Genomic DNA, 25,029 nt, shown 5'->3' with positions numbered 1-25,029 from the left:
ATAAAAGTAAGAAGTGAGATTAACGATCATGATGCTTTATTAATATATCTACTGACGTCATCATTTATATTTAACCGTATGTATGAACATGTTACATTTAATTGGTTGAACTCGCATCGAATGAAGTAATATGCAAAATAATATTCACAAACTAAATTGTAACGCGTAATAATTTGTTTGGGATCTTTGGAAAAAATCCATGTAACGTGTTTATGTGGGGTGGTCCTTTCACGCCCACGAACCGTTGAACTATTGGCCAACAGGGATTGAATGCTGGTTTGGATTCGGCCAATCAGAGTGTTGCGCGATGTATTTTTAATCCAGGCTATGAATTCAGTAATTGATTGTGGATTTGTGGTGGAGCGGTGGTTTTATTTCTCAGTGCTCGGGTCCTTAAGTAGTCGAAAAGGAATTAGCGTGGGTACTTTTATTTTTTCTTATTCTATCCTCCATGACATCTCAGCATCACAAAGTGAGTATTTTGAGTTAGTTGTGTTTTACGACTTACGAGATGAACGTACAAAATGTACGTGTGTTGTGCATATGCAGCAATTCGTTTGAAAGATCTGTTTTGATTTGTAATTGTATTGTAATGGATGATGGTGAAGCGCGGTGCTACGCGCGGTGCTACGCGCGCTTACTTGTACAATAAGAAGGAAGCGGACAACGCGGTAAGTTTAAGAGTCTTTTTAAGAGCTCACTGTAGCACTGGCACGCTCCGGGCTGCGCGCCCGGTGTATATCCCGAGGCCACGCCTACCCCTCGGGCGTGGCCGCCGCCCACTTGGTGCGTGGAATGATGCCCTCACGCCAGTGAGCTTTCGTGTCCGCCACAATGGCACTGGTAGTTGAGTGATGGGTTTAACTTTTTTCATATTTGTTAACTAACTGGGATAATATTTCGACTACTCTCCTTGCACTGCCCTCTCTCCACCTCACCCCCAGGAGTACCTCTGGCTACGGCTTCCTCTCAGCTCCCACCTTTTGTTCACATGTGTTCTGTACCGTCCTCCAAACAGTGATGACTCAATTTACATTTCGCTGTCTGACAACATGGACCAACTTCTGTCAACTCATCCAAACTCTCTCTTCCTCATATGTGGTGACTTCAACTGTCATGCCAGCTGGCTGGGTGTGGGTTCATCTCTCACCAGCCATGGCACCTCAGCAAAGGACTTATGTGACTCACTGGGATTGACACAATCTGTCAATTTCCCGACCCGAATCTCAATCAATGGAGTATCTTCTCTTCTAGACTTGGTTATGACAAACTTCCCTGCTAATGTCTGCTGCTCCTTTTCTGCTCCAATCGGTTCTTCTGAACATTTGCTTGTTAAGGTGGACATCTCTCTGGCCATTCTCAGAGAGCCTCCTCAGCATCGACGAGTCTGGCATTTCACTCAGGCCGACTGGCACGGGCTGCAAGCAGCCATCAATCATCTGGACTGGTCTCCCATCTCTACTGCCTCTGATATCAACTCATCCTGGGAATTCTTCCAAAGCAAACTGCTGTCTCTCATCCACAGATCTACCACATCTCGTCTTCAGTTGTCTTACCCTTCCTCCCGTCCATAGTACACTGAATCTTGTGGTGAGGCAGTTGCCATGAAACAACTTGCCTTCACCTCATGGAAGGCTAATCCAACTGAAGGCAATCTCAGTTCCTTTCACAAAGCTCGGAACAACTGTGTTTCTACCCTCAGGAGAGTCACGAAACAATATCTCTCGACACTGAAGACTAAACTCTCAAACCTGTCTCCCTCCTCCAAATCCTGGTGGCGTGTGGTAAAATCTGTTTCTGGTGTTTGTTCCCCCTCCATCCCCTCCATCCCCTCCCTTACCTCAAACGGCTACACAGCTGACACCACACATGAAGAAGCTGAATGCCTCAACTCTGCCTCAAAATCTTGTGTCCCGAACCCATCTCTCTCTGTACCCACGTTACCCAGTCAAACCCAGCTGCTCCTGGGCTCTGTGTCCTTCTCTTCTGACAAGGTGGAAAAGTTTTTGTCAAACCTCGACTGATTCTGCAACTGGACTAGACGGCATCAGCCAAAGGGTCCGAAAATCTTGCTCTGTCGCTCTATCTCATCCTCTCTGTTATCTTCACCCTCTTTTGCTCAAGGTCATCTGCCATCTGCTTGGAAATCGGCCAACATTACAGCTTTACACAAAAAGGTGCAAAAACAGATCCTTGCAACTACAGACCAATCAGCCTGCTCCAAATAATCAGCAAAGTCATGGAATCAATCATTGCCTCTGACATCAAATCCTTCCATTTCTCCAATGACCTGATCTCGGATCATTAATTTGGATTCAGACCAGGTCATTCTACTCTGGACTTGCTGCTTCTGCTGTCAACAATGGATGGAGGTCCTCGATGCAAAACAGGAAATCGGAGCTGTCTCCCTTGACATATCACCTGCCTTCGATACGGTCTGGCACCCAGCTCTGCTCACCAAACTCTCCTCCTACGCTATCCATGGAAATCTCCATGCAAGTCTTGCGGACTTCCTCTCTGTTTGTAGTCAACGTGTGGCCCTGATTGGATTTCTCTCATCTCCCCTTCCTGTTCAGGCTGGAGTTCCCCAAGGCAGTGTTCTGGGCCCTGTGCTTTTTCTGGTCTTCATCAATGATCTCTCTGACTCTCTGGAAAATCCTCTCCATCTCTTTGCTGATGACTCCACTCTCTGCCGCTCCATTCCTCATCCCTCAGATCAGCAGGCGGCAGCCTCCTCACTCTCTGCAGACCTAGCAAAAATCACACTGGTCAAACAAGTGGAACATGTCTTTCAATCCTGACAAATCTCACACTCTTACTATGTCTCTCCGAAAAGACCGACTGGATAACCCTCCCATCTACTTTCTGAACAATCCTCTCCAAGAAGTTCTGTCACTCAGCTTTTGGGTCTCACTATCTGCCATGATCTTTCCTGGGAAAACCACATTTCCAAGCTGGCCTCCAAATCCAGTCGCTGACTGGGCATCCTCCGTCGTGCAAAGTCCTTCCTTTGCACACCTGAGCTCCTCACCACATACAAGGCTTTCATCCGCAGCTCAATGGAATACTGCTTTCCCCTCTGGGCTGGTGCTCCTGCCTCACACCTATGTCGGATTTATGCTGTTGAAACCAAAGCTTTTATAATCATTGGAATCTCCTGCGATGAAGATGATTATGAGGGCCTTTCACTCACTCACTGCAGGCAGGTAGGTGGTCTTTCTGTCTTCTACCTACTCCTATCTGGCCTTGCTCCCCCAGCTCTATCTGTGCTTTGTCCCCCAAATATTCCTCCAGGTCGCACAAGATCTGTCATAATCAAGACTCTCTGCTCATCTTCACTCGCTTTCATTCCTCTTTACTCCCGCCTCTGGAACAAACTCCCTCACTCTCTTCAATCCCACTCCCCCCTCCAGGTCTTTAAAACAGCTGGTTACCACCATCTCATATCTTCCCCCATCCAAAACCTTGATCTTTTCGACCCCTGTTAATTCACCCCAGATCCACTTTTTTGAAATGCCAAATTATTTCCTGGAAGTCCTAGCAGTGTCCATTTGTTTTATTCCTCTCTCCCCCCAACCCCCTTCCCATACCTCCTCCCCCCAAGCCCTCTCCCTCCCACAGATCTCCCAATGCCCCTGTTCTTTACTGTTGTAATTGTGTGCTTCCCTTTTCAGATCGTGTGTGTGTGTGTGTGTGTGTGTGTGTGTGTGTGTGTGTGTGTGTGTGTGTGTGTGTGTGTGTGTGTGTGTGTGTGTGTGTGTGTGTGTGTGTGTGTGTGTGTGTGTGTGTGTGTGTGTGTGTGTGTGTGTGTGTGTGTGTGTGTGTGTGTGTGTGTGTGTGTGTGTGTGTGTGTGTGTGTGTGTGAGATTAATGTTGGCTCTTATACGAGCCATGATCTTGTATACAAAAAACAAAAGAAAATCGACGATTGAGGAAGTTTATAGATTTTTTTTAACCGTCATGGATTTCGTACGAATTTTAAATCCATCTTGTTTCATGGTGTAATGTCCTTCGAGGGTTCTAAAGATGGTTAAAATGTGGATTTATTTCTTTATTTTGTGGTTGCGGTTGCGGTTAGACCACCGAATGCATGCATGGAGACATTGGGGTTCTTCCTCGGTTCATTGATAACTAATTAGCAGTCTTCGATCTGATCCGTCTGGTCTCTAGTTTGTTCCTTGCCCTGTTAATCCGTCCGGCCATGGCTTATTTATTGTACAGTGCTTGGTGCTCCTTGTCGATTTCCACCTCGTTTGTCTAAGCCCCGGCTCAAAACGTCCTCCTCTTACTTCTAACTTCTAACTTCAACTTCTACCTGTCCTTCCGTTGTAATTTTTATTCATTCGTACAAAACGTTCATCAATCGTTCTATTTTTTATTTTGTAACTTAAAACTGCCGACAAAATAAATAGTGCGCCACTCATTCCTTCCGTGCTCAATCTAATCCTTCACTTTACCAAAATTACCTGTACAGTCAGGTGTGTTTCGCTATGGAGTATGGTTGGTCCGTGCACCATGTACCTTTTTAAAATTCCAAACACCAAGGAAGGAAGCAGCCCCGACCTTTTCGGGTCTGATGTGACTCGGGCCGGGATTTGAACCATGTACAGTACCACCCAGACACCTTTACACCACCGAGTCTGCTCTTCCTATGACATTTCAACTATTCAACAAGGAGTTTCAACCATAGAAATCTCAAGTTGTACACTTGTGCTCTTTCGCTCACTAATCACATTTTAAAATTAAAATAAAAAAATTGCTTCCCAAAGAATTTTTGACAATTTAAAATGTTTCCCATCTCTCCTGGCCACACCTCGACTGAAGGCTTCTTCATCCCTCCGGCTGAGGTCAAAGTTCATATGGCCATCTGTGTCCATTCAAAACTATCAATAGTGTTGTCACGGTTGCTTTGGGCAATTTTATGCCACCATCCGAGCTCTGTTGCATGTCTTTAGGGTCCTCTCGATTGAGGCTGCCGCCGCACGAACACAGACGATCATTCCACCTAAATGATTCCAGACATTTTCTGTCCATTTTTCCCCAAAACATGTTCTCCTATTCAGCCGCTGCTAGACTTTTCCACTTGAATTGATTGCCAAAAGCGAGACTTTGCCACTTTGCCAAACCACGTGATCTTTCTGCAGACACTGATGCTGTTGCTGGCACTGCCAGTGTTCATGATGCCACAACAGACATGACACTTGGGCAGCAACTGGGCTTCACTTCTCCAGTAATCCGTCGATGTGTCATCACGAGGCACCTCGCGGGTGTACAACTTTTTAAGTCCCACTTGTTGAACTATTTTCTTTGAAAGCTTTGCGAGGGAAAATGCACAGAATATCGTAGTCCGAATTATTTCTAGTCTGAATGTAATTGTGATTTATTTCTCTTCCCGCTGAAGTTTTTTTTTTTTTTTTTTTTTTTGTACACCGCTCCTTTCCTATGCCATCTCCAGGCATTGCAAATCGTCATTGCTGGGCACCGAAGGGGGCTCGGCAGTGACGCACGCTGAAAGAGAGTACTCAGTTTTCACTCTGGTTTCTTGTTTGTTGTACACCGCTCCTTTCCTATGCCATCTCCAGGCATTGCAAATCGTCATTGCCGGGCACCAAAGGGGGCTCGGCAGTGACGCACGCTGAAAGAGAGTACTCAGTTTTCACTCTGGTTTCTTGTTTGTTGTACACCGCTCCTTTCCTATGCCATCTCCAGGCATTGCAAATCGTCATTGCCGGGCACCAAAGGGGGCTCGGCAGTGACGCACGCTGAAAGAGAGTACTCAGTTTTCACTCTGTAATTTTAGTGTGGAAAAACCACTTTTCGCACTTGTGTTAGTGTTGAAAAACACTTTTCGCACTTGTGTTAGTGTTGAAAAACCACTTTTCCGCACTTGTGTTGGTGCAGGAAACCACTTTAGAGTACTCAGTTTTCACTCTGGTTTCTTGCTTTCTTGCTTTCTTTCTTGTTTTCTTGGTTGTCCGGGCGATATCTCAGCCATCCTTTGAGCTAGGAAGCTGAAATTTCGGCACAGTAGTGAGCAAGTCCTTTGTCAAATACGGTATTTTTTGTTTTTTGAATAATCAATTAATTGAGGAGTTATTTAATTATTAGCGTTTAATTAAGTACTTATTTAATTAATTAAATTTCATTTATCTTCTGACCATTATTAACTCAGGCACCTTTTGAGTTAGGAAGCTGATATTTGGACATGCCAATGACCAGGTGATTTGGCTGCAAAGAATATTTTTGATTTATTAATTAATCAATTAATCGATTAATTATTTAATTATTCGATTAATGACAAAAAAAATTTTTTTTTTAAAGTTACAGATTCTGATGAAATAGTGGTAGTTTATGTGTTCTCTGACCAAATTGATTAATAATTTAATTTTTTTATGATTATTATTTATTTATTTTCATTATTAATCATTTATTTATTTTCTTTCTCATTTGGCCAATATCTCAGGCACCTTTTGAGCTGGGAAGCTAATATTTGGACACGAGTGACCAAGTGATGTGGCTATCAAGGATATTTTTGGTTTATTGATTAATCATTTCATCTATTAATTATTTATTGATTAATCGATTAATTATTTATTGAGTAATCAATTAATTATTTAATTTTTTATAAATGACTTATTTAATTAAATTTCTAAAAGATACATCTTCGGATGAAGCACTACTGGTTTAGTTATGCGATTAGCCAATTGATTATGAAAATATTTTGTGATAATCTTTTATTGATTTTAATTATACAATTAATCAATCAATTAGTGTACACCTCTCCCTCCCAATGCAGCCTCAATGAGCTGCACTGCGGTATTGCCGGGCGCCAGAGGCGCCCCGGCAATGCCGCGCTGCAGCATATTTAATTATTTGGCATGGGGCGGTGTACTTTGAATGTATGTGTACTTGTTTTTTTGTTTTTTTGTATACAAAGTCGAGGCTCGTGTAAGAGCTCACTCATATTACGACACTGAACACATCAGGACAAAAAGAACAGTTGAGAGAGGAGGGAAACAACAACAAAGTTGAAAGCCAAGATAGAGGGAGTTTTCGACAGTCAGTGGGTGTGGGACGAATTGGGTGGTAGGACAGGAAGCAAAGGGCGGAATGGGGGGCAGTAGAGGAGGAATGGGGCAGAATGGGGGGCAGGAGAGGAGGAATGGGGGGCAGGAGAGGAGGAATGGGAGGCAGGAGAGCAAATTCTGGGAAAGCGTGCGCTGCTGCTACGTACTTGTGAAGCAGAGCAAATAAATAGCCTGAACCACATGCCACTTTCATTGGAATTGCCTTAAAACAAAATACACGTACCAGATAATGTATTCAAATTTTTATTTTATTTATACAACCGGTTCTGATTTCAATCATTGGTGGAGGGAGGATGCCAGTGCTGTTAATGCAATGCCCTCTAGGTTGTAGCAGGAATTTATTTTGTTCATGGTGCCGGTAACAGCTCGCCTCCTCTTGACAAAGTCCACCAACGAATACTGGAATACAGGTCGCCTAGTTTAGCGTCCATTCAAAGGACGGCACGACACACATCGATTCCTCTCCCGACCTGCGAGACACCAGGATGACAGTTTGTACCGGGACCGATATTTGAACTAGGCTAGACATGCTCAGAAGTATACGTACTACTTACTTCTAGGCCACACTTGGTGGTAAAGAACTTCACATTTGGATACTGCCTATTAAGTTGTACCATCATTATCATACTAAAAACCGCAAATTGGTGTCTACCTTTCTGTCTGTCTGGCGATTTTTGACCGCGATACATTCGGTCGTTACTTCTCATATCTCAAACACACTTCACAGGAGGACTATGGGTCACAAAAAGAAGGTTGTGGCAAATTGATCCCCCCCCCCACCCAAAGGTGTTCCCCGCAAATATGATGTGTGTTGAGGTGTATGTCAGTGTTATGATAGCTTTGTTGTACACCGCTCCTTTCCTATGCCATCTCCAGGCATTGCAAATCGTCATTGCTGGGCACCGAAGGGGGCTCGGCAGTGACGCACGCTGAAAGAGAGTACTCAGTTTTCACTCTGGTTTCTTGTTTGTTGTACACCGCTCCTTTCCTATGCCATCTCCAGGCATTGCAAATCGTCATTGCTGGGCACCGAAGGGGGCTCGGCAGTGACGCACGCTGAAAGAGAGTACTCAGTTTTCACTCTGGTTTCTTGTTTGTTTGTTTTCTTGGTTGTTTTCTTGTTTGTTTTCTTTCTTGGTTGTCCGGACGATATCTCAGCCATCCTTTGAGCTAGGAAGCTGAAATTTCGGCACAGTCGTGAGCAAGTCCTTTGTCAAATACGGTATTTTTTGTTTTTTGAATAATCAATTAATTGAGGAGTTATTTAATTATTAGCGTTTAATTAAGTACTTATTTAATTAATTAAATTTCATTTCTCTTCTGACCATTATTAACTCAGGCACCTTTTGAGTTAGGAAGCTGATATTTGGACATGCCAATGACCAGGTGATTTGGCTGCAAAGGATATTTTTGATTTATTAATTAATCAATTAATCGATTAATTATTTAATTATTCGATTAATGACCCAAAAAATTTTTTTTTTTAAGTTACAGATTCTGATGAAATAGTGGTAGTTTATGTGTTCTCTGACCAAATTGATTACCAATTTAATTTTTTTATGATTATTATTTATTTATTTTCATTATTAATCATTTATTTATTTTCTTTCTCATTTGGCCAATATCTCAGGCACCTTTTGAGCTGGGAAGCTAATATTTGGACATAAGTGACCAAGTGATGTGGCTATCAAGGATATTTTTGATTTATTGATTAATCATTTCATCTATTAATTATTTATTGATTAATCGATTAATTATTTATTGAGTAATCAATTAATTATTTAATTTTTTATAAATGACTTATTTAATTAAATTTCTAAAAGATACATCTTCGGATGAAGCACTAGTGGTTTAGTTATGCGATTAGCCAATTGATTATGAAAATATTTTGTGATAATCTTTTATTGATTTTAATTATACAATTAATCAATCAATTAGTGTACACCTCTCCCTCCCAATGCAGCCTTAATGAGCTGCACTGCGGTATTGCCGGGCGCCGGAGGCGCCCCGGCAATGCCGCGCTGCAGCATATTTAATTATTTGGCATGGGGCGGTGTACTTTGAATGTATGTGTACTTGTTTGTTTTCTTGTTTGTTTTCTTTCTTGTTTGTTTTCTTGGTTGTCCAGACGATATCTCAGCCATCCTTTGAGCTAGGAAGCTGAAATTTCGGCACAATCGTGAGCAAGTCCTTTGTCAAAAACGGTATTTTTTTTTTTGATTAATCAATAAATTGAGGAGTTATTTAATTATTAGCGATTAATTAAGTACTTATTTAATTAATCAAATTTCCTTTCTCTTCTGACCATTAACTCAGGCACCTTTTGAGTTGGGAAGCTGATATTTGGACATGCCAATGACCAGGTGATTTGGCTGCAAAGGATATTTTTGATTTATTAATGAATCAATTAATCGATTAATTATTGAATTATTCGATTAATGACAAAAAAAATTTTTTTTTTTTTAAAGTTACAGATTCTGATGAAATAGTGGTAGTTTATGTGTTCTCTGACCAAATTGATTAATAATTTAAATTTTTAATGATTATAATTCATTTATTTTCATTATTAATCATTTATTTATTTTCTTTCTCATTTGGCTAATATCTCAGGCACCTTTTGAGCTGGGAAGCTAATATTTGGACATGAGTGACCAAGTGATGTGGCTATCAAGGATATTTTTGATTTATTGATTAATCATTTCATCTATTAATTATTTATTGATTAATCGATTAATTATTTATTGAGTAATCAATTAATTATTTAATTTTTTTATAAATGACTTATTTAATTAAATTTCTAAAAGATACATCTTCGGATGAAGCACTAGTGGTTTAGTTATGCGATTAGCCAATTGATTATGAAAATATTTTGTGATAATCTTTTATTGATTTTAATTATACAATTAATCAATCAATTAGTGTACACCTCTCCCTCCCAATGCAGCCTCAATGAGCTGCACTGCGGTATTGCCGGGCGCCAGAGGCGCCCCGGCAATGCCGCGCTGCAGCATATTTAATTATTTGGCATGGGGCGGTGTACTTTGAATGTATGTGTACTTGTCGTGGTGTTTTTCCAAAGATGTGTCAAATAAAAGCATAATATTAACATTACAAAACAAAATTTATACTAGTAATATCTCCTCTCTTGAACAAATGCTGTCTCAAAGTTTATAAACAGCTTATCGTGGCGTTTCATGGGAGCACTGGCCCCGACCAGAAGTAAAAATATTACAAACCACAAACGCATATATGATTACCTTTTTAAACAGGCACTATATGCTGTTTAACACTAAACTGGAATAAATTTGGAGGAATCTCGACATCCGTGAGGTAAACCTTACTTGTGAGAATAATCGAAGATCTACTGTAATCTATATACCCCTCAAGGTTTAATACCATGATCCTTCCTGACACTAACGCGGCGTTTTTGAAAAAGTTGCTGCTGCTGTTTATGACAACTGAAAGGAAGGAAACCAGGGGTTTGTTCATTTACCAAGCAGCTATCTAGTGCTTGCCGAGCCAGCCGTTCCTTAACGGTTTTGAATGGAGTTTGCTCGAATGGTTAAGCCACTTGGTGTGCGCTCTACAAGACACTTGATAAAAGAACCACCGCCCTCCTCACCCCCACCCCTATGTTCTTGAGGCCCGACCGTAGATCTACTGTAATCTATATATCCCAGAGAGGAATTACCCTCTCTGCCACAGTCGCCGTTGGGAACGGGTGTATCACAGGAACAGCACAGGCGTCATCATACTAAAATGCACAATTTTGTGTGACGATTTTTGACTGCGATACATTCGGTTGTTCCTTGTCAATCTCAACCAAACTTGACAGAAGCCTAAGGGTCACACAATGAAGGTTGTAGCACATTAATTTGCCCCCCTCCCCAATGGGGTTTTCACCACCAATGGGGTTTTCACCACCAATAGGGGTGCGTGTTAAGGTGAATATCGGTGTTTAAATAGTTTTATCGTGGCATTTTTCCCAAGGACACGTCTAATATCAAACTAATGATAGCATAATAATGGTGTTGCAAATCAATATTAATGCTAATATCCCACCTCCCCAAGTGTTTTTTCCTCCTTGTACAAACGCCCTGTTAACGTGTATAAATAGCTCATTGTGCCGTTTTCACGAGCACCTCCACCAGAAGTAAAAAATATTATAAACCACAAACACATATGATTACCTTTTTAAACAGTTGATAATACTGCTTAACACTATATTGAAAAATTGGAGAAATCTGGACATCAGTCTCTGCTTATCACGTCGACGAACGCACCTGATCGAAGATCTACTGTAGTCCCTTCCGCTTCCATGGAGTTCTTCCAAGGTTGTTTTTTGTGCCGTTTTTGCAAAGCTGCTTATTTCAAAAGTAAAACCACTTGTTATAATAGCACAATATTAACTAGAATGGTACTCGGTAAGAGTGCATACCTCTGCCAGGCTGAACAGTTTGTTTTGTATCGCACTGATGGGCCAGATCTAGATTCGGACCTGAACCAAAATCTAATCTGCTTGTTCTTGTCACCGAACCAACTCGTCCACCAAGTTGTCATAACTCATCCTTAACTTAAAAAAAAAAAAAAATGATGGTGTGGCGGACACGGAAGCTCACTGGCGTGGTGACATCATTCCGCGCACCAAGTGGGCGGCGGCCACGCCGAGGGGTAGGCGTGGCCTCAGGATATACACCGGGCGCGCAGCCCGGAGCGCGCCAGTGTTACAGTGAGCTCTTGAATAAAGACTCTTACAAATTACCGCGTTGTCCGCTTCCTCCTTGTTTACAAGCAGCGCGCGTAACGCCGCGCTTTACTGGTGACCCTCGACGTTGGATCTGCCGTAGCAATCCTTCCAAACACGATGCCATTGCCATGCCCAACAACGCATGTCGGTTAAACTTCCCGAATTTTGGGAGGCCCAGGCCGAAGTTTGGTTGATCCAAGCCGAAGCCCAGTTTCAGCTTCGGCGCCTCACCAACGACGACATGCGCTACTGCCACGTCGTCGCCTCCCTCGGGCCCGGCATGGCCGCTCGAGTTGTGTCCGTCCTTCGCCACCCACCGGACGGCCACAAGTACGAGGCACTCAAGCGGCTGCTCCTAGCCACGTTGGGCCTCACGGAGGACGCATGGGCCGACCGCCTCCTGGATCTCCCTGAGCTCGGTGACACGCGCCCGTCGGTCCGAATGGACCATATGCTGTCACTGTTGGGCGACGAAGCCCCTGGTTCTCTATTCCGGGCGCTTTTCCGTCACCAACTTCCAGCACAGGTACGCCTCGCGTTGGCTGGGACCGTGCTAACGGAACCCCGAGCATTGGCCGCCGAGGCGGACAGGTACTTCGCGGCTTCGGACACGCGGGCGAGAGTCGGTGCGGCCCACCTCGTGGATCCCGAGGCCGATGCTGATCCACAGCATCCGCTTCCACAGCATACACAGCATGCTGATACGCACCTCATGGCCGCCGCCACGCCCCGCCCACCGCCGCGGCGAAAACCGCCACCGCGGGGAAAACCGCCGGCTCCACCGGCCTGGCGGAGCCAGCCGCGCTCCTCCAGCTCCACCACCTGGTGCCGGTTCCACGCCAGGTTCGGCCACGAGGCTCCACAGTGTCATCCGCCATGCTCATTCGACAGGTCGGGAAACGCCCGGGCCGGCGCTCGATAGTGGCAATGAGCGCCGGCCATTCGAACAGCCTGCTGTTCATCAAGGACACCTTATCCAGGCGCCGTTACCTGTGCGACACAGGAGCGCAGGTGAGTGTCGTTCCTGCCGGTACGTCGGACAAGCACGCCGCGGGCGGGGGCCCCGCGCTGCTTGCCGCAAACGGGACGCCCATCCGCACGTACGGAAACCGCTGCCTCTCTCTGCGGTTCGGAGGGCAGGTTTTCCGATGGTCGTTCGTCACCGCCAACGTGCCCATGGCATTGCTTGGCGCGGACTTCCTGTGCACAAATGGACTGGGCGCCCCGTTTGCGTCCCATTAGTTGTTGGATGTTAAGGATCTCACCGTGTCTTCCACAAAGAGAAGGCGAGCTATCGCCGGCACTCTGAACAAGTTGTGGCCTGGCATGCTCTTCTCCTCTGCCGTTATATACGTCCTCCTCGGCATCTTTTTCCAGAAGAGCCCTGTCTCGTCACAGTTGAAGATTTGCTGGGGGATGTATCGTTTGGCTTCTATCAGTTCGGCAAAAGTTATAATAAAATCTTCAGCTGCCTTCACATCCGCCTCACCAAGTCGACAACACGCACACCTCGCTCATGTTTTTCGACGATTGCGTGTTTTATATCCAAGCACATCATCCTCTTCTTCAAAATAACCTTCAAAATAACGCTCCAAAATAACCAACATGCGAAAACAAAAATGCAGCGATATACGGCAGAGATACTGTACTTGCACGGCAAGATAACCACGTGACCGGAACCCACCTGGTGGCGGGTGGCGTAAACTCAAAATAACCAACATGCGAAAACAAAAATGCAGCGATATACGGCAGAGATACTGTACTTGCACGGCAAGATAACCACGTGACCGGAACCCACCTGGTGGCGGGTGGCGTAAACTCAAAATAACCAACATGCGAAAACAAAAATGCAGCGATATACGGCAGAGATACTGTACTTGCACGGCAAGATAACCACGTGACCGGAACCCACCTGGTGGCGGGTGGCGTAAACTCAAAATAACCAACATGCGAAAACAAAAATGCAGCGATATACGGCAGAGATACTGTACTTGCACGGCAATATAAGCACGTGACCGGAACCCACCTGGTGGCGGGTGGCGTAAACTCAAAATAACCAACATGCGAAAACAAAAATGCAGCGATATACGGCAGCGATACTGTACTTGCACGGCAAGATAACCACGTGACCGGAACCCACCTGGTGGCGGGTGGCGTAAACTCAAAATAACCAACATGCGAAAACAAAAATGCAGCGATATACGGCAGAGATACTTGCACGGCAAGATAACCACGTGACCGGAACCCACCTGGTGGCGGGTGGCGAAAGCTCGTAACTCAAATCTCGGCTCGCATCTCAAAGCAATAAACCGCCCGAGCGACGGCTCGTAGCTCGAAAAACTCGTAAGTTGGTGCGCTCGTAAGTCAAGGTTCCACTGTATATAGATAGATATGTGTGTGTGTGTATATGTATATATACAGTCATGTGAAAAAGTAAGTACACCCCATGTAAAGTTTTGACTTTTTCAACATATTTCAACATACAGCTATTTGATCTTCATTTCAACAATATTGACAGATAAAGGTGATATAATATAACAAGCATCATGAAACATTTACATTTTGTAGTCTATAGTATAATTTAAATAAACATAAATGCAAATTTCGGATGTGGAAAGAGTAAGTACACCCCTACATTTATCACTACTTCAAATACCTAAAATTAGAATCAGGTGCACCAGCTCAGGTGCAAATGATTAGAACATCGTTAGAGAGGATCTTGGAGGAACCTGTCTTATTTAAACCTCAGATATTTAGTTTGGTTTGCTCTTTGTTGTTGAAGTGTGTGGCATCACCATGCCTAGATCAAAAGATCTCTCTGAGGCCATCAGAAAGAAGGTTATAGATGCCTACGAGTCTGAGAAGGGATTTAAAAAGATCTCCAAACAATTTGAAATCGATCATTCGACTGTCCAGAAGATCATCGACAAGTGGAGAAGATTCCAAACAACTGCCAACTTGTTCAGGCCAGGCCGCCCATGCAAGTTCAACCTGAGAGCAGACCGCAAGATGCTGAAAGAAGTCTCGAAGAACCCCATAATGTCATCACGGGACCTACAGGTAGCTCTTGCCACTGCTGATGTCAAAGTGCACGAGTCTACCATTAGAAAGAGGCTGCACAAATTTGATCTACATGGGAGGTGTGCCAGGAGGAAACCTTTGCTGTCCAGAAAGAACATCAGGGCAAGACTAAAGTTTGCCAATTAACACCTTGGCAAAGATCAGCACTTCTGGAACAATGTGCTCTGCACAGATGAGTCGAAGGTAGAGATATTTGGCCACAGTACCAGAAGACATGTTTGGCGAAAACCAAAGACAGCATTTGACCACAAGAACCTGATACCAACTGTAAAGCATGGTGGTGGAAATATTATGGTTTGGGGCAGCTTTGCTGCATCAGGGCCTGGGGCAGCTCACCATCATAGAATCCACTATGAATTCTTCATTGTACCAGAGGGTGCTTGAGGATAATGTGAGGCCATGTGTCGGAAAGTTGAAGCACAACTGAAAGTGGACCTTGCAACATGACAATGACCCTAAACATACTAGTAAATCCACCAAGGAATGGCTGAAAAGAAAGAAATGGAGGGTTCTGGAATGGCCAAGTCAAAGCCCGGATCTAAATCCCATCGAGATTTTGTGGGGGGATTTGAAACGAGGTGTGCATGCAAGAAACCCCTCAAACATCGCACTGCTGAAAGAATTCTGCATGGAGGAGTGGACAAAAATTTCTCCCAGTTGTCAGAGACTGGTAAACAGTTATAAGAAACGCCTACTTGAGGTTCTTTCTGCCAAAGGGGGCAATACCACCTATTAGAGCCAAGGGTCTACTTACGTTTTCCACATGTGAAATTTTCATTTGTTTATTTAAATTGTACATTGGACTACAAAATGTAAATGTTTCATGATATTTGTTATATTATATCACCTTTATCTATCAACATTGTTGAAATGAAGATTAAATAGCCGTATGTTGAAATATGTTGAAAAAGTCAAAACTTCACATGGGGTGTACTTACTTTTTCACGTGACTCTACGTGTTTTTTTTGTTTTTTTTGTTTTTTCTTCTCTTTTCTTCAGGATTGTGGGGTAAGGTGTTGTCTGAACTCTAGTTTTTGTTACTTTTGCTCTTTTTTGGTGACATGGTCTTTTTATTTATTTAATTTATTTCTCATTCTTCCAACACTCATTTCTATCCCATGTGCTTTTGTTGGATTGTGTCAAAGAAATGACTGACATTTAAATCCAATTTTGTTAACCCGTTCCCTTGTGTTTCCTGCTTCAGAATATGAGCATTCCCTCACAGAATGTGTATGGACTCCGTCCAAAGACCAAGCAAACTACAGGAGGCGTTACATCCCGTGCTGCACTTGGTGACATCTGGAACAAAACGTGCAAGGTGATCCCACCTGCTGCTAATGTGGTAAACTGTTTGTGCCTTTTTTGGGTAATGGGCCTTGAGGTTTTTCTTTGCTTGCTTTACACTTCCAGTTTTTAGTGCAAGTACGTAATTTTTTTAATGTCTCACCTGCTGTTGGTGCTTTATGCCGCATCTTATCAATTTCATAAAATGGTGCATACCACCCTGATTAATGAACCATTTCCACAAGATTTAGATGAAAGAATTGCTGAAGAGGTCGATTTATAGACAAAAGTTTCTGGAATTTGGTGGAAGAGCTGAAAATTTTGAACCAGATGTCAATGTCTGAGCTTTGTTTGATTACCTTTTCGAAAAATCAAACTCTACATTGACAAGTGTGGTGTGCCTGCAGTGCATTCTGCTCTGTTTGAAAAATATTTAAAGTATTTGATACCTATCTGTTTCAGTTATGAATGGTTCTTTCAAAATTGTCACCTTGTCTACTGCCTCAAAGGTCGAAATGCAGCCCTAGTGCTTGGTAAATGACAGTGGTTTGCACCAAAATGGTAACAGGTTGCTGGTGATTTTTCTGGCGGAATTGTACTTCCCATTTGTACGTGCCAGCAGTCTAGTCTTAAAGCAGATACCCAATTTGGTTTTCTTTCTTAAACAAAGCTATCTGCCTCTGTCTCGCCCTGAAACGCTCGTCGGAGAGAAAAGAAAATAGTAAAAGTTGCTTCAAATGAATCAAAACGCAAGGGAGAATTCTAAATAAATAAACTCAGACAAATATTTGAACCCTTGCGGTGCATTGGCAACAGAACGCTGTCTCGATCACTCCAGAAAAAAAGGTCTTTGCTGTTAAATGTTGGAGCCCTTTTACCTATCGCAAGAATAAATGTTTTTTTTAAGCAGTGAAGCTGCTTCACTGTTTGGCTTTGTCCTTCCGTCTGAAAAAAAGAAGAACCTTTCTAACCCACTGTTAAATTCTGAAGGGTAATCATAAAGGGTGTCGTTTGCTTCTTGGCTATGCCTATTTCATATTAAAATGCCAAACTGAACCACTTAACCGTTTATTTTGGACAGGGTATGGATGCGATTTATTTATTTGGAATAATCATATATTTTTGAAATTTTAATTTTTAATCACGGTACGTCTACCACAGCCAGTTTTAATATTTATAAAATGATATTAATACTTTTTGATCCTGCCTTGCTGTTCTGATCTTTCAGGTTTTCAAACCCCAGCAAGCAAAGAGGGTTCCCAAGACTCGTTCCCAATCTACCTCGATACCTGTAAATGGCTCCAAACCTCTACCGCCACCGCCTCTCTCCCCTGCAAGTTCCTGTTTTATTACTATATAAATAAAGTATCTCCAGGGTTTGGATAAAAATGGCTAAAGCTGTGGATATAAGCAAATATTTCTGGAATTGGGTGGAAGAGCTGAAAAACCGTGTTGGTTTGGCTTTGCAGCTAACGTGGCCTTTCTCTGTAGCTCAGTTAATGGGTGTTGGCATTGATTGTTTATTTCCCCCTTCACAGCATCCACCTTCTCCGGCACCCATGGTAATTGCTGCCAAAGAAGCTGCACTTTGCCAGGCATTTTCCGAGTTCGATCTTCATGTGGAAGACATTGATGCAGACTGTGTTGATCCGCAGTTGTGCAGTGTGTATGTGAAGGACATTTACAAGTACATGAGGCAACTTGAGGTCAGATTTGTATTTATTTTTTGTGGTTAGATTATTTTACTTGGTGAGTTTTGATCATCTTTTATTAATTTTTGGGATGCTGTGGACCATACTCAATAACCACCTTTAGAGGCCATTTTTCCCCACAAGCGGGGGTTGGCCTTTTTCGGGAACTGTGGTTGTTGTTGTTTTTCGGTCCCCTTTTTGAAGCAATGTTTTACGGCCGGATGCCCTTCCTGACGCCAACCCTTTTTGCCGCTCAATACTCAATGCAGCATTTTATTTTATTTGCTCAGTGGATCTTTGTTTGTGCAAATAAATGATCGGTTTCTATCTCACCACAGATGGAGCAGTCCATCAAGCCTGATTACCTTGCTGGCCAAGTTGTAACTCGTCGCATGAGAACCAGCCTGGTGGATTGGCTTATTCAGGTCCACTTCAAGTTTCGGCTCCTTCAGGAGACTCTGTACATGGCAATTGCTGTAATTGACCGCTTCCTTCAGGTAGTTCCATTGCTTGTCTTCTACAGTGATGCTTTCACTTTGTACAAATATCACCTCCCCTTGCGTAGCCATAGTGCTGGTACTTGCTGCAAGGTTTCTGGCCAACAGGTGATACCAACGTTTGTATCGGGACATTTCCAGCAAGTGCTGTGGTTGCGGTGATATTTCTCAAGAGGTGACTAACAGGGTTGGCGGCGGGAAGGGCATCCGGCTGTAAAACACTGCTTCAAAAAGGGGACCATGGTGCCCGAAAAAGGCCAACCCCTGCCCTGCAGGGAAAAATGGCCTCTAAAGGTGGTTCTTTGTTCCAAACAGAATGGCATGCCAGCTTGATTCCAAGAAGGAAACCGATGATGTTCTGACAGCCAAAATCATGTTTGTGATTTCTTGGGAGGGCTGCCATTGCCACATAGTCAGACTGGTACTGCCCTTGGTAGTGTCTGTTGACAAAGTGTGCATAAGGACCAACGTGACGAAGATTCCCAGACTCGGACTCGAAAGAAGTGTCCAACCATAGGCAGGCCAGAAACCAACTTGTAAGGGTGACCTCCAACCGGTCTCTTTCCTCACTTTTTGTGGCTGTTTGTCAAGTCTGATTGGTTTGTTCCCCTTCCATCACATTGCTTACATTAAGCAGCCTTTTAAACGCTACTCAAGATGAGGCAGGATGTCTAAAATCAGTGTTTCTCTCCAAACCTCGTGTACCAAACCTATTCTTCCTTGATCCCCACCTTGCCCACTCCGTTCTCAACTGTTTTTCACACCAGAGAAGGGCAAAGTTCTGTCCAAATTCCACTTTTTGTATGTGATGGGCTCACATGGTATCGGTGGCCATGTCAAATTCTCCGTTGTTGCTCTTGCTTTTCCTTTGTTTGCTCTATCCAGTTTTTCTTCCTTTGGCTGCCTTGTAGTACCATCTACCAATATCAGTTATTCAAAAGATTTAATAATCCATCTACTCTTTTAAACAATCAGTTTGTGTTTGTAAAGATGCCTGTCTCCCTTCATAAGGGTAGCTTTGCTGAGGCTTCAGACTTTGGCATGATCATGACAACTGCACCGTCGAATAAACTGTTCTGACCCGTCATTTTTGATGGGCTTTTTAACTTATAACTAGAACGGCACTCAAAGAACATACCTCTGCCAGGTGAACAGTTTACGTTTTGTATCCTTGAGTAGACCAGAAAATCACAATACAGAATCGCATTTAATCAAAATCATCCATCCACAACTTTTTGAGATATCCTGCTTTGTATAGTTTTTGGCCCTATCTCCCAATGGTGAAGAATCGCTTAAAAAAAATTATATTATCCAGATCCGGATCTTCCCCAAAATTGAATCTATTCTTCCTTGTCACACACACACAACCTGTCCACCACGTTTCGTCCAAATCCGTCCAGAGGTTTTTGAGATGTCCTGCTATACGTTTATTTTAGCCCTATCACTCAATGGTGAAGAATCACTTAAAATTATAAACGATCTCGTAGCCGGATCCGAATTCTCGTCGCCGGATCTGAATCCGGATCTTCACCAAAATCTAATCATTTCGTCCTTGTCACATACGCTACCTCTGCCAAATTTCGTCCGAATCTGTCCACAACTTTTTGAGATCTTGTTCACAAACAAACGGACAGACAGGTGTGAAAGCATAACCTCCATCCACCTTTGGTGGCGGAGATAATAATAAATTATACATGGTACTTGCAGGCCAGTGGAATGAAAAGTTGGTCTTCTTCGTGTCGATCTCCCTCAGCGGACAGGTAGAATTGTGGATGAAATAGTCGTTGATGTGCTAACTGCTGTGGGAAAAGGACAACCTCAATCTTAGGCCGTTAACCTTTCGGCTGATTCACATCTGCAGCTTGCGTGACACGCCAGTTAGCAATCTTTGCACGTTGTTTTTCTTTTTTGTTTTTTTTTTGGATGCACCGTCGAGGCTCGCAGAAGTTACAATTGGTATACTGAATGGATAGGGACACAGAACAAAAGTAATTGTACAGAGAGAAGGGGGTGGTGGGGTTTATTCCAACAGCAAAGTTCAAGGCCAAGGTGGAGGCAGACATGGGCAAATGATGGGTGAGAAGGAATGAGGGGCAGGAGAGGATGCATGGGGTGGACAATATTGATTCAGCAGAAACTCTGGTGGGGAAAACTAGACATTTGGAAAGAGGGATTGGGGTGGGGCCGGAGGCATTGTTTTTGGGTTGTCTATGATAGGTTTTCATTACCGCAGTAACTTCAGAACGGCTGAAGGGATCAAAGTCGAACTTGGTCCAGGCATGCATAGTGACCTAAACATGAACTGATTAGACTTTTGGGTTAAGAGGTCAGAGGTCTTCAGGCCTGCGGATTTCACGGAAACGATCGGTAACGTGATAGCAAAAACACGGAACCGAAAACGTTTCCCATCGCAGAAAGGCAGTATAAGGCAAAAAGATGTCGTATTTACCTTCACGTGTGATTTTCAGCGAACTACAGACTTTGCATTTAATATGGAATATTTTTTTTGTGGGGTTAACTTACTTTTCAAGATGACTTAGAACCAAAAGTTCATTGGAATTATGTTGAAATTATTCGAGATTTTGTTAGTGACCTTTAAAAGAAACAAAAACCACATTTGACATTTCGAAGCAAATAAATTGATCCTTGAAAGTGATGTAAACTGATATCGAACTCTATTCACGGACAGTACTGTGTTAAACTTCTGTACGTTTTCCAGAAGTATCTCTATTTTGCACATTAGCCAAAAAAAATTTCAACAAAAACAAAAGCTAAATTATGACTGGGATTACGGACAGTAAAATTACAGTTCAGTACTTCGTGTAACCCCCATGAGCATTCAGGAGAGCACGTACACGTCGAGGCACGCTGTTCATGAGATTTGCCAAGGTTTGGACAGGAATCGCTTGCCATGCAGTGACAATAGCCTGCTGCAATTCACGCACAGAGGTAGGCTGCTGGTCCAAGTTGTCGATTTGACGCGTTAATTCTGCCCACAAGTTCTTTATCGGATTCATATCCGGGGACATGGCAGGCCACTCCATATGCTCTACACCATGGTCAGCAAGAAAGTGTTGGATCATGCGAGCACGATGAGGCCGTGCATTGTCATCGTGGAAGACAAAGTTTCCTCGGAAGGCTGCACGAGCAAATGGAAGCAATGTTTCTTCCAGAATGACCCTGTACTTGAACTGGTTCAGGTTTCCATTCAGAACAACCAAGTCAGTTTTGCCCCCTGCATGAAAAGCAGCCCAAACGGTCACCCCACCACCTCCAGCTTGGACTCTTGGCACTATACAATCTTCGTTGTGGGCTTCATGCACTTGTCTGCGCACTCGGACGCGGCCATCTTGACGACAGACCAGAAATCTAGACTCGTCACTGAAGGTACCTGTCCTGTACCTGTCCTTACATGTACCATTCCAGTGTCCTGGCTGCCATTGACGGTGCTCTCTGGCCCACTGCAATCGGCGCTGGCTGTGTTGTCTGGTCAGGCATGGCTTTCTCAGGGGACGCCTGGCACGATAGCCTGCTTGAACCAGTCGTTGGTTGACTATCCTTCTGGATACAGGCACATTTGTCAGTTGCTGCCACTCAGTCCTAAGCCGATTAGCTGACTTGGTACGGCCATTGCAGAGTAACCGGTGCAGCTGGCGATCATCTCTCCTTGTGGTTTTGCATGGACGTCCTGGCCTCGGTATTGGAGTAGGGACACCCCTCTGAGCATTTCGTTTCAGGATCTTTGACACCTGACCTTGAGTGATGCCATACTGCCGAGCAACAGCACGCTGTTTCATGCCAGAATTTCGTAAAGCCACCACTCCATGACAAACAGCATTGTCAAGTTGACGGACCATCTCCAGAGGAAGCGGCAATAACTTTTGTAGACGTGCAGCAGTTGTTTTCCACTAATACAGAACGCAACAACCCTTATATACCCGATTGTGAAGCCAATCGTGAAATGTACCTGTCCTTACATTTTGTCACGCCACCTGTGATATAATCCTGTTATTGACTTCTTGCTGCGAAAGACAATCAGTGACATGGTTCTTTCAACATAGACATCACCGAAGGGTAAAAGAAACTCACCAGATTGATATACTGAGTTCAGAAAGTAAACCCAATTCAAGAAAAAAAAATATATTCCATATTAAATGCCAAGTCTGTATTTTAGAAGTTGAGTTTTATTTCCAACAAAATTAGGTCTGCAAAGCAGATAGCATGCATACACAATCAAATTGACAGAATTTGCTCTTCTCTGATATATAATAAACATCAACCTCAATAATGAACACGCGTTAGTTACATTGCATGCATGTAAATGACAGGATTTATTATTGGAGACTACATTTTTAATTTTGTATTACAAATGTTTTGCTTTACAAATTCTAAAGGAAAAAAAAAAAATCGTTTCCCATTGGGTTTGGGCACGGAACCCGAATTTTGTTTTCCATCGGTTCCCATAAACTTAAATCACGGAAACGAAAAACAGTTACCGATGAGATCTGAAATCCCCAGGCCTGGGTCTTGTTTGGTAAAAACTCTGATATTGCACTAACTTGTGAACCAGTGATGGAATTTTGACCAAACTTAGTACAAGTATCGACTGTATTGTGATGAAAAGATTTACTGATTATATTTTTGTGTCAGAGGTCATGTCAGGTAACTGATACTTGAGAACAGCGGAAGGGATTTAAATCAAAGTTGGTACAAATGTAATGTGGGCGGAGGTATATCTGGTGACGTCGAACTAGTTGTTTTTTTTGTTTGTTTGTTTTTTCTCTTTGCATTTTTATACCGAAACGTACCTAATTGTATCACTTATTAATCAATGTGGCAAAAACAAATAAATAAAAACAGATTATGTGACTATCGTGGATTTCCTGTAGTTGTGGAATCCATCACTGTTGTCAGCCTTCCTCTTACTGCCCAGCTTCCTTTTCTTTTTTCAAACTGAACTCTATGACAACCAGTTTGGGTGCTATAACAGCTGCTGTTTATTACTGTACATCTCAGTCTGGTTTATTGCACTACTCACTGTTTGAGTAGTGCCAAGCTCACTGTTTGAGTCAAAGAAAAACAACCACTTGCTTCTTATCTTAATATGCATAGGGTTGCTGAGGTAGTTTTGTGGGATGTGGGGCACAATCCTGGGTGCGTCGTCCCACTGATGCATGGAACTCAAATGGCTCATTTGTCCCAGTATGCTGGTACAGTACTCGTTTTACTGACCTCGGAAGGACGACAAGCCACGTTAACCCACCTGGTGTTATTTTAACGGCATGGCAGGGGTTCACAGATGCCCTACAATCCTAAGCCAACATCTGGCTTCTAAGGCATAGAAGGCAATATTGATACGTACCTTTCTGACATCTTCCACTTGTGCAGGTAATGCATTGCTTTTGTCTGTCTCTCGGCATTTTTATTTTTGGCCGTCTTTTCCAAATCTCCATGAATGACCTATGATGCTGCACAAACTTTTTTTTTCTGTAGATGGCATATTGTCCTCTTGTGCATCTCACTGACAGGCATGTGATGATAGCTGTATCACTGCTGATCTGGAATATATAAATCGGAACACAATTTGAAATAGCATTTTGTCAGACTTCTATGCATGCCCAAACCATTGGACGATATGAAACTGGTGGTTGTTCATGAGGTATGCTCAAGGTTTTGGGTGATTAAAAGGTCCCAGGTGTTCAGCGTGAAGGAGGATCCCAATTATCTCGGTGAATGTGCATCGTATAGCGCTGCTCCGGGGGAGGAGGGATGGTATTACACGTCTTACAATAAATACATTAATTCTGGGGAAATTAACTTGTCTTTAAGGATGTGTCATTTGCTGGTCTTTCAATTTTCACAAATCCCAGTCCACTGTCACCCCAGAAAGGATAGTTGAATGAATTAATTCACATCTTGAACCTCTAGGTGTCCCGATCTGACTTCTGGGACAGCCATGCAGCAAAGCCAGCTGCAAAAACTGGTCATACTCTATCGTTCCAAGTCATTCCTTGGAAAATCAGAACTACTCAAACTTGGTCTTTGTCCATACTGCCCTACTTTGACACGAGGAAGCAACTGTCATTTTTGTCGAAATTGAGGTATCACTTGTTCTAGGGTATTTGAGGTATGCTCTACACGTTCGTACACAAAATAAAGTAACACGACCCTCCATTTCTGAGATATTAACATGTCAAAAGGAAGCAAGTACAGAAATATTGTCATAAAACTTTGACAAAAGGAAGCAACTGAGCAGGTCTTAGTTAGCCAATCATATATCAGCATAGAAATGGCAGATTGAGGGAGTTAACCACTCGGAGAGCTCCTATTATCCAGCTTGGCTTTCTCATGGTTTTTGCTCTGTGTTGTGCTTGTGCAACTGGTTGTGAAACCGCCCGAAAATGCTGAAATTCTCTGATGTTTTCGCCCATTTGAGAGATATGTAAGTACCTGACTGTTCAATATGCTATTAGGCATTCAATTTTTAGACTCTTTTGAGTGAAACTCGCGTTAACTAGTGTTTATTGTCTATTTACTAGACGTTTATATCCTGTCTTGTTTGTGCGCAGTTTCTGTGTAGTCCCATATACACATTGTTGTGTACAGTGTACAGAATGCAGTACACGTATCTAATGTTTAGA

The 25,029-nt window shown here is 43.1% G+C and overlaps 1 protein-coding gene across 2 annotated transcripts in view; it reads left to right on the top strand.

Annotated features, from left to right (window-relative positions):
• Positions 1-230: 230 nt before the first annotated feature.
• LOC137420982 (G2/mitotic-specific cyclin-B2-like) overlaps positions 231-25,029 on the top strand; it is a 74,915-nt gene continuing 50,116 nt past the window's right edge. The window contains exons 1-5 of one of the 2 annotated variants that reach the window (XM_068106565.2): positions 231-472; positions 16,121-16,234; positions 17,429-17,533; positions 17,739-17,906; positions 18,230-18,388. In XM_068106565.2, coding sequence (XP_067962666.2) covers positions 452-472; positions 16,121-16,234; positions 17,429-17,533; positions 17,739-17,906; positions 18,230-18,388 — 567 coding nt within the window. In that variant the 5' untranslated portion in view covers positions 231-451. Of the gene's footprint in view, positions 473-16,120; positions 16,259-17,428; positions 17,534-17,738; positions 17,907-18,229; positions 18,389-25,029 lie in introns of both variants that reach the window. The other variant, XM_068106564.2, reaches the window with a different exon arrangement.

This window comes from Myxine glutinosa, chromosome 2 (genome assembly GCF_964187855.1).
Source record: "Myxine glutinosa chromosome 2, kmMyxGlut1.1, whole genome shotgun sequence".
NCBI lineage: Eukaryota > Metazoa > Chordata > Myxini > Myxiniformes > Myxinidae > Myxine > Myxine glutinosa.
The sequence above is the reverse complement of the archived record's forward strand: the minus strand, read 5'-3'. Positions and strand labels throughout refer to the sequence as shown.